Source organism: Podarcis muralis, chromosome 6 (assembly GCF_964188315.1).
Source record: "Podarcis muralis chromosome 6, rPodMur119.hap1.1, whole genome shotgun sequence".
In the NCBI taxonomy this organism is placed as follows: Eukaryota; Metazoa; Chordata; class Lepidosauria; order Squamata; family Lacertidae; genus Podarcis; species Podarcis muralis.
In genome coordinates, this window is record NC_135660.1 from 99,593,449 (window position 1) to 99,612,793 (window position 19,345).

Sequence of the window (19,345 nt, forward strand, 5' to 3'; positions counted from 1 at the left end):
CACAAGTAGGCCTACAGATCATGGTGAATCAAATTTAAATTTCCTCCTAAGGTGGAAGGATGAAAAAATACAAACAAAGAATTTGTCTTTCTAATGATTTGTGTCCGGTATATAAACACTTTTAAGGCTCTGTGGACATCCAAGGAGTGCCAAGCCTTTTCCAACAGATGTTTTGGATCAGCACAAAAAGAAGGGAGAATGAGTTCCTGTTGAATGCGGAATTTTGTAAGAACTTTTAGTAGAAAGGAGGGATATGTAGGCAAGACCACCTTATAAATGTGTTGCTTCCAACAAGGCAGACAGTTCTGAAGCTCGTCTCATCGAAGTTATCGCAACCAAAAATAGCACTTCAAAAGAAAGGTTCTTTAAGGAGATTTGGCATAGCGGTTCAAATGGAGGCCGTTGCTGTGCCAGAATGCAAGTTCCATGATGGAAAACGGTGTGTCACTGGAGGATGCTGTAACATAGTTTCTTTGAGGAAACGTTTGATTAGAAGATTTTGTGACAGCGAAGAGCGGCCAGCCGAACTTAAAATCAAAGAAATGCTGGAAAGGTGGCGTTTTAATGTATTAGCCTGTAGGGCATTTTGAAGACCATGTTGGATAGTGGAGAACATCTGGAACCGTTACTCTGTGTGGCCATAGATGAGAAGCTTTACACCAGGAGGTAAAGGCTGGTCACGTTAATTGATAAATAAGTCTTGTGGATGGACATCTGGAAGCTAGAATGGTGGAGATAACATTCTCATCCAGACCACGAGATTTCAGTCTATGGCGCTCAAACGCCATGCAGTCATCCTCAACCCCTCTAGGACTGAATGAGTCAATGGTTCCTGGCAAAGTAAATTGGACAATATGGAAGATGAAATGGTGGGGCCACTGAAAGAGCCTAAATCTCTGACAGCCAAGGCCTGTGGGGCCAGAACAACAAGAACCACCTGAGCTTTTTCCAACCTGATCTTCCAGAGGACTCTCGGAATGATGGCTTGAGGAGGGAAGGCATACAAGAGTTCCTTCAGCCATGTTGTCATTACGGCATCCCAGGCATCTGATTGGTTGTCTTGGAACCTGCTGAAGTAATGGGGTAGCTGACGGTTTAGCTTGTGAGCAAAGAGATCAACTTGTAGAGGACCCCAGTAGTGTTGAATCTGAAGGAACACCTGTTCGTTGAGTTTCCATTCCCCTTGATTTACCTGGGATCTGCTCAACCAAACTGCTTGCTGTCACTGGTTATATGTTCTGCCGTGAGGCTGAGGAGGTGACACTCAGGCCCAACTGAAGAGAAGAGCCGATTCTTTCTGGAGAGATTCCAAATGGGTGTCTCCTTAACAAGATATGTGGGCTTTTGTTGTTGAGTTGTCTGTTTGAAGGAGGACGTGATGGAGTTGAAGATGAGAGAAGGAAACAATTGCCAGTCTGGCTGCTCTCAACTCTAGCCAATTGATGGAGTGAGTGGCCTCCACAGGCCTTGAGTGTAGAGAGATCGACAATGTTCCATCCTTGTAAACTGGTATCCGTGGTTATCTGAGTGTTGCACAGATTTCTGAATGGAGTGCCTTGCCAAAGATTGGAGGTTTGCACCTACCATAGAATGAGTTGAGGAGATAAAGAACAAAGACCTGGGGCCATTGTGAATGATCGCCCATTAATGTAGAAGTAAAAACCACTGCAAGGTTCTTGCATGGTGTTTCGCCCAAGGCATAATCTGAGAGACTTACATGCAGAGACCTAGAATTGTTGACAGTTGTTTGACCTTCATCTTTTTTGTCTTTAAGATCAAATCTGCCGCTGCGGAGATTTTGCTGATCTGCTCTGGTGAAGAGCCACGAGACCTGAACTGTATACAGTGGTACCCCGCAAGACGAACGCCTCGCAAGACGGAAAACCCGCTAGACGAAAGGGTTTTCCGTTTTGGAGGGGCTTCGCAAAACGAATTTCCCTATGGGCTTGCTTCGCAAGACGAAAGCCCATAGGGAAATCTCCGGGGACCTCTTTTAAATGCTAGCGGTGGGGAGCAAAGCCTTTCCCCCCCCTCCGGCCTTCAGAAGAGGTCCAGGAAGGCTGGCGGGGGCCGAAAGGCTTTGCTCCCCACTGCCAGCATTTTAAAAGCAGTCCGGGATAGCAGGGAAGCGCTTCCCGCTATCACGGACAGCTTTTGAAGGCAGGAGAGGTCCGCGAAGCTTGGGCGTGCTGATCTCAGCGCGCGCAGGCTTCGGCATGCCGGCAACTCACCGCAAGCAGCGGCAGCGCTGCCGCTGCTTGCGGAGAGGTCCGCGAAGCCTGGGCGCGCGGATCTCAGCGCACGCAGGCTTCGGCATGCCGGCAACACTCAGCAAGCAGCGGCAGCGCTGCCGCTGCTTGCGGAGAGGTCCGCGAAGCTTGGGCGCGCTGATCTCAGCGCGCGCAGGCTTCGGCATGCCGGCAACTCACCGCAAGCAGCGGCAGCGCTGCCGCTGCTTGCGGAGAGGTCCGCGAAGCCTTGGCCGGACAGCTTTTGAAGGCAGGCGGGGGGGAGCAAAGACTTTCGCCCCCGCCAGCCTTCAGAAGAGGTCCTGGACCTCTTCTGAAGGAGGGCGGGGGGCAAATGTCTTTGTCCTCCTTGCCTGCCTTCCCAGGGGCTTTTAAATCGCCCCGGACAGCGGAGAAGTCCTCCGCTGTCCGGGGCGATTTTAAAATGCCGCCCGCCAGCATTTTAAGATCGCCCCGGACAGCGGAGAAGCCCTCCGCTGTCCCGGGGTTTTTTAAAATGCTGGGGGTGGGAAGAAAAGCCCTTGTCCCCCCCCCCCAGCCTTCAGAAGAGGTCGGGGGACAGACTGTCCCCGGACCTGGTCTGAAGTCGGTTTCCCTAGGAACGCATTAATTGATTTTCAATGCATTCCTATGGGAAACCGTGCATCGCAAGACGAAAAACTCGCAAGAAGAAAAAACTTGCGGAACGAATTAATTTCGTCTTGCGAGGCACCACTGTATCTAGCAGGGCTCCTAGGTGAATAATCCTTTGTGATGGAGCCAAGCATCTTTTTTTGTGGTTGATCAAGAAGCCGGGAGACTCTTCTGGCGAAGAGGCTAGACCAACAGTGCTGGTGGGAAAAGAGGGAGTCCATCCCTTGCCCAAACCCCTGGTGAGCTGCTTCCGGTCCACATCGGCAACAGCACGCACGGTGGAGCCACCAGGCTGACTCGCGAGGAGGTCCCTAAAGGCAGTGCACCTCGGGGGAGAAGGAGGCCGAAGGCGGATCGATAATCTCCACTCCTTGGGGAGTGAGGTGTGCGCAAAGCAAAAGGAAACTCAACCCGGATTGGTCTCGCTGCCACAGACTCCCCTCCCTGCACCCTCCCGGCTCTATCCGCCACAGGATCCTAAGGACAAGTGACACCCCCCTCGCGTTCCTCTCCAAGTCCCAACAGGGGTCTCTCCAAAGTGCGCTTTGGCGCACGGCAGCTGGCATCTCTTGTGCGTGTCTATCTTTCTCTCCCTTCTTCTTCTCCGGCACTGGGTCCCTCTGCCGCCGCTGTCACTGCAGCATCAAAGGCTGTGCTGCTGCAGCAACCACCCCCTTCCCCAGTACCGGGTGTCGCATGCGCAGCCGCCACTCCGGGCCCCAGAGCAACGCCAAGCGGCTCAGCCCCAGAAGTGACTGCCCCGGCATTCCCTCACAGGCACAGGACGGTGTGGGCAGGATGCAGTAAGGGTTTTTATACTGGGTAGTAGATTGCAGCCTGGTCTATTGCTTTCATTTTATGGATCAATGGCCTCGTTAGAGAGTAAAATTCATGTCTAATTGCTGTTTTAGGGGTTGCTGTTCCATAGTCTGGAACAGATTAATCCATTTTCCATTACTTTCTATAGGAAAGCACGCCTTGGTTTAAGTCCGCTTTGGTTTAAGACTGGACTTCAGGAACAGATTAAGGTTGTAAACCAAGGTACCACTGTATAGATATTTGCGTAAGACTCAAAGACAGGAGTTAAAACTAAGGAAGACTAGATAAAATAAAGCAACAATAAAATGAGATCAAAATTGAAAACGTCTTTGCTCCTGCCTGAGGTCATGTGAGAGGGTATACCCAATCCACTGTTCCCAGTGCCCAATGAAATAAATGTGTAGAAACACCTGTTGATGCTACAAGCCAAACCACCATTCAGCTTTTTGTCTGAACTTGACCCTGATGCAGATGCAACACCAAGCCCCCCAGTATGGTTTGTTTCCCAACAGCAGCAGGAGTGGATCAAAGCACTTGTGATTTCAGTAGCATGCATCAGCACTTAAATCATAGTTCAGTCTAACTATGGTTTCATGACATGCAGACCAGGTCATTGTCAGAAGTAACCACAGGAGTGGAAAACCCTGCGTGCTTTTTCAATGGCATGGAAGTAGCTGTGGACATAGCTGTAGATATGCACATATATTAAGGGGGTCTAACATTCAGCCAGGAACACAGGAAGAGCAAGCAGATTGCTTCATATGCAAAAGTAGAATTTGTAAGAAGCAAACCTACAATAACTAAACAATAGGAATTGCTAGCGAAGTTCTCCTGAGCCAAGCTTGAAAAAGAACTTTGGGGTTTATAAAAGCATGCCTCAAAAGAAGAGGATATTATAAGACTGCCAAATTCTCCTTTGGGAACGAATGGAGCCATCTGTTTCTGTGGAGGTGGAGGAAAGGCTTCCAAGATGATGATAACCTTTCTGAACCTTCAGAAGAACTCAGGAAATTTCTGTGTTTATCCCAGGGGTGCTTTCTCTGTTTTCAGAATTTCAGTCAATGTGGGGTTTTATAGTCTACAGCTTTAAGAGCTGTGTGTATGAAGCAATGAAGTTCAGAACTGGGAGCCAAGCTGGTGAAAAAAATGCACAACAGCTACAGCAGGTAAAAGCTACGTATTTCTGTGAAATGACAGTAATATCTAGCACTTTCCTTGTGAATACACTCTGTGTTTTATATATTTGTTCTGACTCACCAGCACTGACCTTTTATTCAACAGAAAATAAAATATAATTTAGATAATCCTTAAAGGGCTCAGAGAAAGGCAACAGAGAATGCTGATATTAAAATTCAGCAATAATTAATTATGATCCTGAACTAGCTATCTCTAGTTGTACTGATTAATGCGTTTTCAACACAAATTCATCATAGGCTGTCTCAGGAAGCTAGCAGCAAATCTGGGATTTCTGATTGATATAAAACAGAAGTAACAGACCTCAATTTTGTCTGTTTTGGCATCTCCCCAGTATATCTTGTTTTCAGCGTAATCCAGAGCCAAGCCATTTGGCCAGCCGAGAGAAGTATTCACCAACACAATTCTGTCTGATCCATCTAATGCAGCTCTCTCAATCTTTGGATTCTCTCCCCAGTCAGTCCAGTACATATAGCTGTAAGGAGAAACAGAAATGTTGCAATAAAATGCTATCATCACACACATTTTAGCAGGGTTGATAGGAATTTGGGCTGTGGCCTTTGGTTTCTTTAGCTAAAGAGATTCACTGAAACAGATTAGTTAATTTAAACTGCTTTGCAATCTGATGTAAATTTCTCATAAATGTATAACCTATAAGTGTATACGCATTGAGCATTGTGTGGTCATCACTATGAACACACTGAAAGAGATATCAAGAACTAGATGCAGTTCTTTCACTTTTTAAACACACGAGAGATTGGGGGGGGGGGGGAGTCTCCCAAATGGAAAGTAAAGTGTTTTAAATAGAACAATATTTAATGCTTACAGGCTGAGACTTACATCTGCTTATGTTTACATTTTTAAAGACAGAAAGAATAAAACTGCATATAAAGCATATGGGAGATCAAGTGAGTAGCTATTCAAACACTAACTGAAAAGTAATTCAGGAATTACACCATATTGTCCTAAAACATGGTCAACATGTCATCTATTGAAAAGGTTCAGGGCAATTTAAAATCTTTTCATGTTGTAAGCCACCTTGAGCATGATTTTAACTATGGAAAGGCAACATACAAATAAAATGAGGATTAAAAATTGATCAAAATAATTTAAAAAGAAAAAAATGCATCAATGTTAAAATTTTGTTAAACCACTCCAGAGATTTATTACAATAGAAAACAGGCAACTCCCGATTTAGATGCGTCCAAATGAGGCGTGATCACACGCCCCAAAGACATCGTGAAAAGGGGTGGGGCAGGCTTAACAAGGATTGCCTGCATATTAAAGCATCCCATATTCCAGAAAAACACCTAGACCCACAGAAAAAGGTAAAGGTAAAGGTACCCCTGCCCATACGGGCCAGTCTTGACAGACTCTAGGGTTGTGCGCCCATCTCACTCTATAGGCCGGGGGCCAGCGCTGTCCGCAGACACTTCCGGGTCACGTGGCCAGCGTGACAAGCTGCATCTGGCGAGCCAGCGCAGCACACGGAACGCCGTTTACCTTCCCGCTAGTAAGCGGTCCCTATTTATCTACTTGCACCCGGGGGTGCTTTCGAACTGCTAGGTTGGCAGGCGCTGGGACCGAGCAACGGGAGCGCACCCCGCCGCGGGGATTCGAACCGCCGACCTTTCGATCGGCAAGTCCTAGGCGCTGAGGCTTTAACCCACAGCGCCACCCGCATCCCACAGACATCGCACCTAGACCCACAGAAACAGCGTACAAATGACTTGGCGATTGTGTAACCAGATCAATTCTCTGCCTGGACTTTTCTGGTACTGTCTCTTTACAGACTCAGCCAATCATTTGTAGATTGATTGACTGCTAGAACTATTTAGGAAGCTGACTAGGAAACATGAAAATCAAAGCTGCCTCTCTTTAGAATGGGGCCTCTTTGATTGTCCAAATCTCCAGGCTGGCCTCTTGCTTAGTTCAGTCATGTCAGCTACTCATCACTATTTACCAGTTCTCCCACGGAAGTAGCTGAGTTGTGTAAGAAGGGCCAACGCTGTTTCCACTGTAGAATAGTCCTCTGCTTGCATCTCAGTGTATTGCATAACAGTGTATTGTGTCAGGGGACTGACAGGCTATTTGTAAACACAGTGGAAATCCTTTCAGAATGGATGTGGCCTTGAGGTCTCCAACTGCTTATCCTTAATCCAAGTAATGCAGAACTGAGATATCTGTTTCTGAATCAGGGCTAGCTGGAAACCCATGAAATGAATTGGTTTGATATAGCAAATTAGTGCATCTTACCCAACCATGGGATCCAAAACTATAGCTCTAGGTTCTTCCAAGTCTTCTGAGATCAAGATCTTCCTCATGGTTCCATTAAGCCTTGTTACTTCAATGCGGTCTGTGCCGGTATCAGTCCAATAAAGGTTACGGGCAATCCAGTCCACAGCAATGCCATCAGGGTGTGCAATTTGTGCTTGGACAATAAACTCACTAGCCGACCCATCAATGAAAGAGCGCCGGATGGCCCTCACCTCATCATCTGTCCAGTAGATGTACCCTTCTACAGGATCATAGTCAATAGCAATGGCATGTCGAATATCTTCCAGTTGCAAAACAATATCAGTGAAATCTGGAGTATCCAATGATATCCGTCTCAAATCAGTTCTCCGGGCTAACAGAAGCAGCTCCATGGCACCTGTACAGAAATATATATACATATATTTAAAAAACTTAGAACAAAGATATCCAAATAATTTTTTAGAAGTTCTTACATTTGTACCATGCCCTTAATCTAAAACGCTCAATGTGTCAATTTTACACATTTCACAAGCAAGTAAAGGGACCCCCTGACCATTAGGTCCAGTCGCGAACGACTCTGGGGTTGCGGCGCTCATCTCGCTTTACTGGCCAAGGGAGCTGGCTTACAGCTTCCGGGTCATGTGGCCAGCATGACTAAGCCACTTCTGGCAAACCAGAGCAGCGCACGGAAACGCCGTTTACCTTCCCACCGAAGCGGTACCTGTTTATCTACTTGCACTTTGACGTGCTTTCGAACTGCTAGGTTGGCAGCAGCAGGGACCAAACAACGGGAGCTCACCCCGTCGCGGGGATTTGAACTGCCAACCTTCTGATCGGCAAGCCCTAGGCTCTGTGGTTTAGATGGATTGGGTAATTTGTCACTTGCCAAAGACCACCCTGTACAACTAAACATTTTTATTTTCAAAAAGTAAAATATTATCATCTCTTGCAGCTACAACACATGAACAAAAGCAGCACCTGTCTGAAAAATTCAGTTCAGAACCTAAAGGAACCAGTTAACCATAGTTTTTTGGGGGAAGGAGTAAAAATTACAGCCTGTTGCCCCTTCCTTTTCAGAGTTTACACCGAAGTTTACATTACCATCCTTCTAGAACATAGTTAAATGCATAGATGTAAATGGTTTCTTGAAATTTCAACTGCTCAGCATTCCGAGTTATCTTCTGTACACATAAAGCATCTGAGACAAAGAAAATCCCAGGAAAATCAGCTGAATGTTACATGGGTTAACATGTGCACCCAGTAAATGTAGCATGTTGGGGTTATTTCCCCGCATCCATCAAAAATGTAGGATTAATGGGCAAAAAAACCCAGAAAGAAGCTGGAGGGGGGGATTCAAAGAAATTATTGATTTTTGCCATTGGAATGCCTTTTTCTCTTATCCACTATTAATGTATTGGGGTTTTTAAAATGTCTCAAACAAATATTGATCCAGAAAAACAGACTTCTTCTAACATCACATCCATGGTTCAATCTGGAGACACTTTAGTACTCCAAAGGTGTGTTGGAATGTAGCCTAAAATAGAAAATCCACCCCAAACAACATTAAGGGCGTTAAGGGCGTTTTCTTTACAAGTCTGGAATAGTGTTAAGCATTCAGAAGCTAAGATGAGAAGAGCACTCTGGTATCATAATGATCAAGACATTCCCTCATATATCTGAACCATTAAAAATGCATTTACCCACAAATATAGTTCAGGTAGCAGAAAAGCATTTTGAATTTCAAGTCCACACAGACAAAAGCAAACGAAGAATTTGTAGGCACAGTAGCGTCAGACTTTCCTGATTGGCATTAGCCACAATTAAGCAACCAAGAGTGGGGCACATGATTATGTGTTCTGTCGCCTGTGCTCTGCAACTCCGCTTCACCCACCCACTGGAGACAGTACCATCAGCTATCTTCAAGCAGGAGCAGGAGCTGTTATTTTGTCTCTGTTTTACTCTCACCTCTCTTGGCATCCACAGTGTTTCCTCCCCCTCCCCTCAATTGAAATACAAATTCTATCATAGCCAATAGATGTCCACAACAAGTTTTTTCTGGTTTGCAAAACAGGCCAAAAAAAGGTTGGCAAGCCCTGTGCTATAAAAAAGAATAATAAAAAAATCCTAGCACAGTAGTGTGTAGACTACTAACTTTCATGGACTTATCTGCAATGGTGTTCGAGCCTCAGCATGTTGAATATACAGCCAAATTTTTATTCTACTGGGGCAGTACAGGAAATACAAAAACCATTGCAAATCTTTGGGTTCTCATCTTCTATACATGCGCATTCGGCAAAACCCGGGAAAATACTTCTGGGTTTGCCGCGTACGTATCCCGAAGGATATGTAACCAGAGGTGAAGGCAACTAGAGGTACCAGTGTACATTAAAAACGTAAGACAAGACTCCAGCGGCCGGCTTGAAGATTCAGCCAATATATTCTGGCTTTGTCAATGCAAACTCAGGGGCGTTATTTCAGGTTTTGGTACGGGGGAAGTATAGATTCACAGCCAGGATCAAAGGCCTGCTCCTGGATATGTTCCAGGCTAAACTGCAAAAAAGCAACACATTGCAAGAGGATTTGCTGTAGTTTGTATACCTCACAGCAACTAGAAATATTGAAACTGCCGAGGAATAATCATATGGTCTGAAACTCATTTTTTTGAGGGGAGAGAAGAGACAATGCCAAGTGGCACCTCTGGAAAACAGCTTGAAAGCATCTCCTCCTATGAAAATATAGGATTCTATTAGTTTGGTAACCAGCAGCAGTACATTCCTAGTGTCAGCCAGGAGGAAGGAAGTGTATTCTTGGTTATTTTTATCACCGGAGTACTAAAACATAATTGCCCCCCAAAAGCAAGGCACAATTAAAATGCAGTGAACATAGATTAGAGAGAACTGTGCTGCATTCTCCGCAGAATCACTTTTTTTTTTGCAAACCCCCAAACCCAAAAAACAGGTTTTCCACCACAGAATTATGGAAATAGCATAAACATGGACTGTACATTTAAGCTTTTACCAGACTGACAGTTATTCTCAGTATATAATGTGTGAACAGCTCAATGTACATTAAAATAAGAAAGGAAGTGAAGAGGTTAAATCTTCTTCCAAAAATTGCCTGAGTCAGTGGCCATTGTCAGAACTTGTGGCAATGAAGTCCATAAGCTTAGTTGAAGTTTGTGTTCATTAGGATTTCCTTTTTTCTGAACCTAATTCAGGGGGTGAGAATGGCCAGAGTTTCAGTTTTATGAGAGACGGAGAAATAATGTCTCTGTATCTATTTGATCAATACCATTCCTGACTTTGCAAGCCTCTACAGTGGTGCCTCGCAAGACGAAATTAATCCATTCCGCGAGTCTCTTCGTCTTGCAGTTTTTTCGTCTTGTGAAGCACGGCTATTAGCGGCTTAGCGACTATTAACGGCTTAGCGGCTATTAATGGCTTAGCGGCTTTAAGAAAAAGGAAACAAACTCGCAAGAACTCGCAAGACGTTTCGTCTTGCGAAGCAAGCCCATAGGGAAATTCGTCTTGCGGAACGACTCAAAAAATGGAAAACCCTTTCGTCTATCGAGTTTTTCGTCTTGCGAGGCATTCGTCTTGCGGGGCACCACTGTATTATGGTAGAGACTATTTCACACCCAACAGCACTACCGCACTAACATGACATGAGGAAAGTCCGGAGAGCTTTATGCGGCATCTGGTACAATGAAAGGGAGAGCCTATGTAAAATGAAGTTGTCAGCAGTAGCCATCACATATTCATACACACTGCTTGCTCTTGGCTTCTCTATCACACTCAGTTTATTTCTGTTGCTCTGCACAAGAGTTTTGGCACTTTCGAGCTGAGACAATGGAGGAGTATTGAACTATGATTTTGACTCAGCTCACTAATCAACTAGGATTTTTGGCTTACATCCATTGCTAAGTGTTATTTTGAAAACATGTGGAAACTGAAATTAGGTGCCCAACTCAGTTATTATCAGTCAAAAAGAATTAATTCACATAGCATTTAAGTAATACTATGCCATTTGCAATTTCAGCTCCTTGATGAATATTTCTTTTGAAGATTTCCAAAATGGCTAGAAACAGGAAACTAGGGGGGAAAGTGATTGCTTACAACTGCCTCTCCCAGATACAATTAAAATACACATGCATACAAGGTGGTTTTTATATCCTGCAAATTGAGAAAGCAAAAGTTAATTGACATGGAAACTACTCTGCTGGGGTCAGCCAGGTTCAGCTTTGGCTATAATGATCATCTGTCAATGCCAAGGCACTATAAATTGTAGTAATTCACAGAGTGTTCCCTCACTCCCAATCCTCTTCCTGATGATCCAGCCTTATGCACCGAAGAATAAAATACTCCTGTTACTTAAAGAATCAGAACACTTGAATTTTTAAAAAATTATGCTTGCCATAAACTTGCAAAAAATGCTATTAGGTCTTACACAAGGGTTTGGTTCCGGGAGTCCATATATGTAAAAATGGGTAAAGCCAGGAACCCCTGGAACTGCAGTCCCCCCCCCCCATGGCAGACGGCTGCCTACCCGGCTTCAGAAAGGCAGCACAAGGGCTCTGGCAGTGTCCCAGAGCCCTCTTGCCACCTTTCAAAGCCCAGTAAGCACCTGCCCAGCTTTGGGAAGGAACCTCTAGAACCCTGCCAGAGCCCTCGCGCCTCGTTAACAAAGCACAGTGCTGCACTTAACCAGCTTTGGGAAGGCAGCTCTGGGATGCTTCCGAAGCCTTCAAGCAGCACAGGTGGTGGCTGTCAGGGACTGGGCAGAGGAGGAATGGTGGAGACCGCCTCCCCCAGCCTGACACTTCCAGGGAGGAGGGAGAGGAAGACAGCTTAGATTTACAACAGAGGTTTGAGGGGGGTCACAGCTCAGAGGCAGATGAGGGGAAAAGTTGGGAAATAATGGGAGAGGAGGAGGAGGGAGAGGAAGCACCAGGGGGGCAACAGCTGATGGACAGTGTCTTTAGAAAGAATTCCAGACCCACCATCTCCCAGAACCTGGCAAGCCTTGAAAGTAGGAGAGCAAATGGCTCAAAGACAGAGGTCGCTTGCCAGTACCCATAGAGGAGATGATGAGGATGACAAATGAGGAAGTGGGAGAGACGGGGTGGGCGGGCTGGAGATTCATTTGGGTCAACGCCATTATCCAAGAGGCTGGGTTCTATAGCCTCTCTCTGTAAATACTGAATAAAAAGCAGACAGTAAGAACATTCCTTGTCTTTGTACATTCCTGAGCAACCAGCCATGGGAGTTGTTGACAGCAGCCTGACAGTTGCATGGAAATAAGCAAATAGAGAGTGGGTTTCCTCCACTCTTTGTTTATTTGTTTAAAGCCCCCCCCCCCCCATCCAAAGCTGTGATCACATAAGTAAAACCAGTATAAGATTTAAGTTACCCGTATTTCACTGAGAACCCTTCCTCTTCATTTTCATTCCATTTGGGAAAATGGATGTTGGTATTGTTTAGGCACCAACATTGGTCAGTTGGATTTAATTTATGTGGGTTAAAAATAAAAAATATTTCAGCACTCGCCTCTCTTCCAGCGGTCTTCAATTTTGCATTATTATTATTATTATTATTATTATTATTATTATTATTATTATTATTATTATTATTTATACCCCACTCATCTGGCTGGGCTTTCCCCAGCACCTCTGGGCGACTTCCAACAAAATATTAAAAATACAGTAAAGTATCAGACATTAAAAACTTCCCTAAACAGGGCTGCCTTCAGATGTCTTCTTAAAGTCAGAAAGTTGTTTATTTCCTTGACATCTGATGGGAGAGTATTCTACAGGGCAGGTGCCACTACCAACCTCTGCCTGGTTCCCTGTAGCTTCACTTCTCACAGTGAGAAAACCACCAGAAGGCCCTCGAAGCTGGACCTCAGTGTCTGGGCTGAATGATGGGGTTGGAGACGCTCCTTCAGGTATACTGGGCCTAGACCATTTTGGGCTTTAAAGGTCAGCACTAATACTTTGAACTGTGCTTGGAAACATACTGCATCTTCCCATACTTATTGTTTGATTTAAATAAAACAAATTGTAAAGCAATAACATAAGTTTAATTGATTTCACTGACATGATTAAATAGCACATGGGAAGCAGTCTGCCTATCTATAAAGAACTACAGTTTTATAACTCAAAACTATGTTAGGTGTGCAAAGGATTGGCAGATGAGAAGAATGGGAAGTAAATTCAAATTTGGCTACCCATTAGTCATCTAATTTTGTCCTGTATTTCAGGCCCCAGGGTCACCCAATAAGGTTCATGACAGAGACAGGATTTGGACATTAGTCTCTTCAATTTAAGTCTGTTCATTATATCGCACTGGGTCTTGGCAGATATATTAACTGAAAGAACAGCATAGATTGTTCCGTACCTGAAAAGAAAACATTGTTTGGATTTATATCTCCTGAAAACACGGATTTGCTTTTTCCGTTAGATTTTCAAAGTGACAACTAAGAACAGATGAAAGAATACTGTACTAACAAATCTAGGCCTCTAATGCTATATTGTCATTAAATAAATGATTGGAATATTTGAGTAAAGATTTGAATATTTGAAAAAGAAGCTACAACAAATTTTGCAGAACTGTATCCTTCCTCCCTTGCCTGAAAAAATATTTAGACAGACAACATAAAGATAATTAGTTTATGTATTTTGCAGTTATAAGTCGCAGTAATGAAACTTTTTTAATGAGTTTTAATGAGTACAGGGAAGGGACGCAGGTGGCGCTGTGGGTAAAAGCCTCAGCGCCTAGGGCTTGCCGATCAAAAGGTCGGCGGTTCGAATCCCTGCGGCGGGGTGCGCTCCCGTCGTTCGGTCCCAGCGCCTGCCAACCTAGCAGTTCGAAAGCACCCCCGGGTGCAAGTAGATAAATAGGGACCGCTTACAAGCGGGAAGGTAAACGGCGTTTCCGTGTGCGGCTCTGGCTCGCCAGAGCAGCGATGTCACGCTGGCCACGTGACCCGCAAGTGTCTCCGGACAGCGCTGGCCCCCGGCCTCTTGAGTGAGATGGGCGCACAACCCTAGAGTCTGGCAAGACTGGCCCGTACGGGCAGGGGTACCTTTACCTTTAATGAGTACAGGGAGTGATGGTATTCCAGCTGAACTATTTAAAATTTTAAAAGATGATGCTGTTAAGGTGCTACACTCAATATGCCAGCAAATTTGGAAAACTCAACAGTGCCCAGAAGATTGGAGAAGATCAGTCTACATCCCAATCCCAAAGAAGGGCAGTGCCAAAGAATGCTCCAACTACCGCACAATTGCACTCATTTCACACGCTAGCAAGGTTATGCTTAAAATTCTACAAGGAAGGCTCAAGCAATATGTGGATTGAGAACTCCCAGAAGTGCAAGCTGGATTTAGAAGAGGCAGAGGAACCAGAGACCAAATTGCAAACTTGCGCTGGATTATGGAGAAAGCTAGAGAGTTCCAGAAAGACATCTACTTCTGCTTCATTGACTATGCAAAAGCCTTTGACTGTGTCGACCACAGCAAACTATGGCAAGTTCTTAAAGAAATGGGAGTGCCTGATCACCTCATCTGTCTCCTGAGAAATCTCTATGTGGGACAAGAAGCTACAGTTAGAACTGGATATGGAACAACTGATTGGTTCAAAATTGGGAAAGGAGTACGACAAGGCTGTATTTTGTCTCCCTGCTTATTTAATTTATATGCAGAATACATCATGCGAAAGGCTGGGCTGGATGAATCCCAAGCTGGAATTAAGATTGCCGGAAGAAATATCAACAACCTCAGATATGCAGATGACACAACCTTGATGACAGAAAGGGAGGAGGAATTAAAGAACCTTTTAATGAGGGTGAAAGAGGAGAGCGCAAAATATGGTCTGAAGCTCAACATCCAAAAAACGAAGATCATGGCCACTGGGCCCATCACCTCCTGGCAAATAGAAGGGGAAGAAATGGAGGCAGTGAGAGATTTTACTTTCTTGGGCTCCATGATAACTGCAGATAGTGACAGCAGCCACAAAATTAAAAGACCCCTGCTTCTTGGAAGAAAAGCAATGACAAACCTAGACAGCATCTTAAAAAGCAGAGACATCACCTTGCCAATAAAGTTAAAGCTATGGTTTTCCCAGTAGTGATGCATGGAAGTGAGAGTTGGACCATAAAGAAGGCTGATCGCCGAAGAATTGATGCTTTTGAATTATGGTGCTGGAGAAGACTCTTGAGAGTCCCATGGACTGCAAGAAGATCAAACGCATCCATTCTTAAGGAAATCAGCCCTGAGTGCTCACTGGAAGGACAGATCGTGAAGCTGAGGCTCTAGTACTTTGGCCACCTCATGAGAAGAGAAGACTCCCTGGAGAAGACACTGATGCTGGGAAAGATGGAGGGCACAAGGAGAAGGGGGCGACAGAGGACAAGATGGTGGATAGTGTTTTCGAGGTTACCAGCATGAGTTTGACCAAACTGCGTGAGGTAGTGGAGGACAGAGGTGCCTGGCGTGCTCTGGTCCATGGGGTCACGAAGAGTCGGACACGACTAAACGACTAAACAACAACAACAACAATTTACAGGGACAAATTCTGCAAGTTTAGTTTAGCCTTTCAGGGACAGTAGTGCCTTCCTTTGCAGAAGTTTGAAATTTGAAGGGCGGCTGTGGTTTGCTCCTTGTGTTGTGTACAAAGGTGTGAATTGGGTAGGTGTGACTTTAAATGGAAATTGAAACAGATTTCCCACTCATTCCTCCCTCATATAAAAGCCCCCAGAGATCTCTGCAATGAAAAAAAAGGAAGAAAGTCAGTTTAGTACAACATTTGTTTCAGAATTTTTTGTTTTTGTTTTCCACCTCTAAAAACTAGGTCAGGTGTGTCTTATGGAGTGAAAAATACGATATATATGGCACAAATTATTTTAAGCAAGCTTTCTGTGGATTCACATAGCCATGATTAAATAGAAACAAAGGGGGGAAATGAGCAAGGAGAAACAGCTGATGAACCTATAAAATGCTATCTGCATTTCTAAGTAAAATCTTGACATTAGTTGAAAAAGTAATTTGGTGTTTTATATTTTTATCATTTCTAACACTTGATAACTTACAGCTAGAATATGTGAACAAACCATTTTAAAAGCATTGTTTGATGTGATCAGAGGTGACATCAAAATTCCAACCACACACACATCTTCAACACTTGATGATGATCATCATTGTGAATCAGCCCTGCAAGCCTAGTGGTTAATGTTACCCCCTTTCACCTGCACTTCTTATTGAACAATAAACATATATACCAAGAGAGGCATATAAGAGAGAGTGTGCTTCTCCTGATATTTGGCCCATGTCATTTATGGCTTTGCATGTCAATATAAGCACTTTAAATTGGGCTCAGAAGGACAAAGACAACCAGTGCAGGTCTTTCAAGAACTAGTGTAATATGTGCCCAGCCAGCAGTGCTCATAAGTAGCATGGCTGGATACTCCATTCTGTCCTAGATGTAGTTTCTGAATCTTCAACACATTACAACAGTCCAGTCTTGAGGTCTGTGAGATGATCCATGGTTCTTTGAACAAAACATGGTTTAAACAACAATAACATTATTATCGCAGCCCACTGTGAAAAGTGTGTGCGTTCATAACATATTAATTCAACTTTAGGATAAATACTTCATACAGGTTATCAGTTAGTTCCAGGAAAAGCATTTTGTTCCTTAGCATTAAGTGACAGATTAGAGGTGACAGCCATCTGGGTGCCATAGTCAGGGTGTGTTTATAACATGCCCAGAATGGCCTATGAGTCTGGCAGTGGCATTAAATCAGGCCTGTCTGCCTTTCCCACACAGCACTGCTGCCAGTCTTGAAGCCCATCAAATTAAATGAGAAATTACCCCCTTTTAAGCTTGCTCTCCTTTTCAAGCCCCCAATGCACTTCCAACAGGTTCTTTGGCATGTGAGCACACAGTATCCCCCCACAAAGCTCTATGTATGAAGTCTAATGTGGTACTAACTCTTCCTCCCTAGAACTTTCCACACACATTCCTCCAGGTATCTTGCACCCTCCCCACAATTTGAGAAACATACACTGTTGTAACATACACTGAAGTGGCAGTGTACATTTTGTACTTGACTTGTAGCATCCTTGCCAGAAAGGTACACTATTCAATTATGCTAACAGATCAAATTCTTTGCCAGTTTAAACTCTATTATCTGAATAACTTTTAAAATTATAACATACCATCTTTGCAGGTTTTTTCATTTTCAAGGAGTTTCACGCCTGTGGGACATGCACACTGATAAGAGGGCTTGACAGGAGACATCAAACATAAATGGGAGCAACCACCGTTATTGGTTCCACATGGGTTTGTAGCTGTCAAGTATAGAGACCATGCAGATCAGTGTGTAGTAATACTAAAAAACATTACATTGCACATCAAGAATAACATGTGTTTAAGGGAAGAGAAACATGGACAGCAGAAACAAGCAAAATAAGTAAGGAAGTGCACATACACAGGGTATATGTGACTTGAATATGTGTATATTTATGTGAATGGGGAACTATGTGTACACAGGAGGGGGGAAATACAAAGAAGGCATTGCACACCAACCCAAGCCTCCCTCCTCACATCTGCAAAATAATGTTAGCCTCCAAAGCTGCATTTCATCCTTTTGAAGAAAAGCTGTATTGAGAATTTCATTTTCACAACCTTCAGTTTTGTTTGTGATATACAGTTGTGATTTTATTTTTTCCAGTTTCTGAGGTAATTTTATTGTATGCTATTTGCATTTTATTCTTGTTATTGTATTTCTGTTGTAAACTGCTCTGAAATTTTAATATATTAAGGGGCATAGTATTTTATAAATAAAATAAATAAATATAAAACCCAATTTTGACTTTATTATCGTAATGACTGGTCTGCCTTCACACAGACAGATGATATGAGATATGCAAAGCAAAGACAGCTGCACAGAAAACTCTGGCACAGCAGAAACCACCTTACTGTTAACAGGAACTATTTCCATTTCCTCTGCACCACATCTCATCCTCTGACCTGCCTTGTCAGGAACGTAAAGCAATAGCCTAAATAGCAATCCCTCCTAGAGGTTGATCCCAGGGAGCCATCTGACCATGGGAAAATCCACTTTCATAGGATCAAAATAATTAGAAGCATAAATGCCACCTCTGTCTCTCTGAGGAGTTAAATTGACAAGCTGTTTCTCCCTCAGTCTCCTTTTCCCCCCATGACAGTGTTTCTCAACTTTTTTCTGACTGTGGCCCCCGCTGACACCAGTAGAAAGGTAGCTATTTAAATGTTTTATTCATTAAAAAAAAACAGAATATGTTTTATTTATAAAAACACATTTTACTCCTCCACAATGGAATGTGTGTACTACATCTGTGCCAAAAGCACATGGGTTCAAATTATCTCGGGGGGGGGGGGATTATTTTACTGTCCTGTTAGCTAAATTAGAAGTTGAATCTAAAATAGCATTAAGAGTGAAACATGACTTCTATAAAATTATAGGAACACAATGAAATATTGTTGAAGCAGAAAAACATAGAATCATGGAGTTGGAAGGGACCCCAAGGGTCATCATTCTAGTGCAGCCCCCTCCAAGGTAGGAAACTCAGCTAAAGCATCCATGACAGATGGCCACCCACCCTCTGCTTAGAATCCTCCAAGGATGGAGAGTCCAGAAACTCCCAAGGGAGATCCATCTTCCATGTATTATAAAGAGCAAACAACACTTATTTGACTCCAGTTAACTGACACAGAAGGGGAAACCTACAGATACAGTCCAAATGGCACACAGCTCTGTATGTATCAGAGAATTTTAAAAAGCAAGTGGTCCTCACTCACCTGATGCAGAAAGGTCTTGTCATTCGGAGGAGCCCTGGCTGCCTAGATAAAAAACTATAGCCCCACACACCCTTATCTGAACTCAGTGCGGCATTCTTCTGAGTAGACACCTATTTACTAGATGCAAATCAGCAGCACCAGATGGCCCTGGTCCGTTAGGTGCTGGGATGGATTTCACCCTACACCTTTAGGAGCTGGGCCAATGCTGCCTAGCAGTTCCTCGTCATACTGGGGAAAAGTGACAAGCGGGATGCCGCAGGGTTCTGTCCTGGGCCCATTGTTGTTCAAAATCTATACAGATGACTTGGATGAAGGAAATGAGGAGATGCTCTTCCCATCTGCAGATGACACCAA

The 19,345-nt window shown here is 44.0% G+C and overlaps 1 protein-coding gene across 4 annotated transcripts in view; it reads right to left on the bottom strand.

The window, feature by feature from the left end:
- LRP6 (LDL receptor related protein 6) overlaps nt 1-19,345 on the bottom strand; it is a 107,270-nt gene that overhangs the window by 39,782 nt on the left and 48,143 nt on the right. For 3 of the 4 annotated variants that reach the window (XM_028728611.2, XM_028728609.2, XM_028728608.2), the window contains 3 exons: nt 17,368-17,499; nt 7,152-7,548; nt 5,199-5,370 (listed from right to left, as the gene is read on the bottom strand). In XM_028728611.2, coding sequence (XP_028584444.2) covers nt 5,199-5,370; nt 7,152-7,548; nt 17,368-17,499 — 701 coding nt within the window. The remainder of the gene's footprint in view (nt 1-5,198; nt 5,371-7,151; nt 7,549-17,367; nt 17,500-19,345) is intronic. The other variant, XM_028728610.2, reaches the window with a different exon arrangement.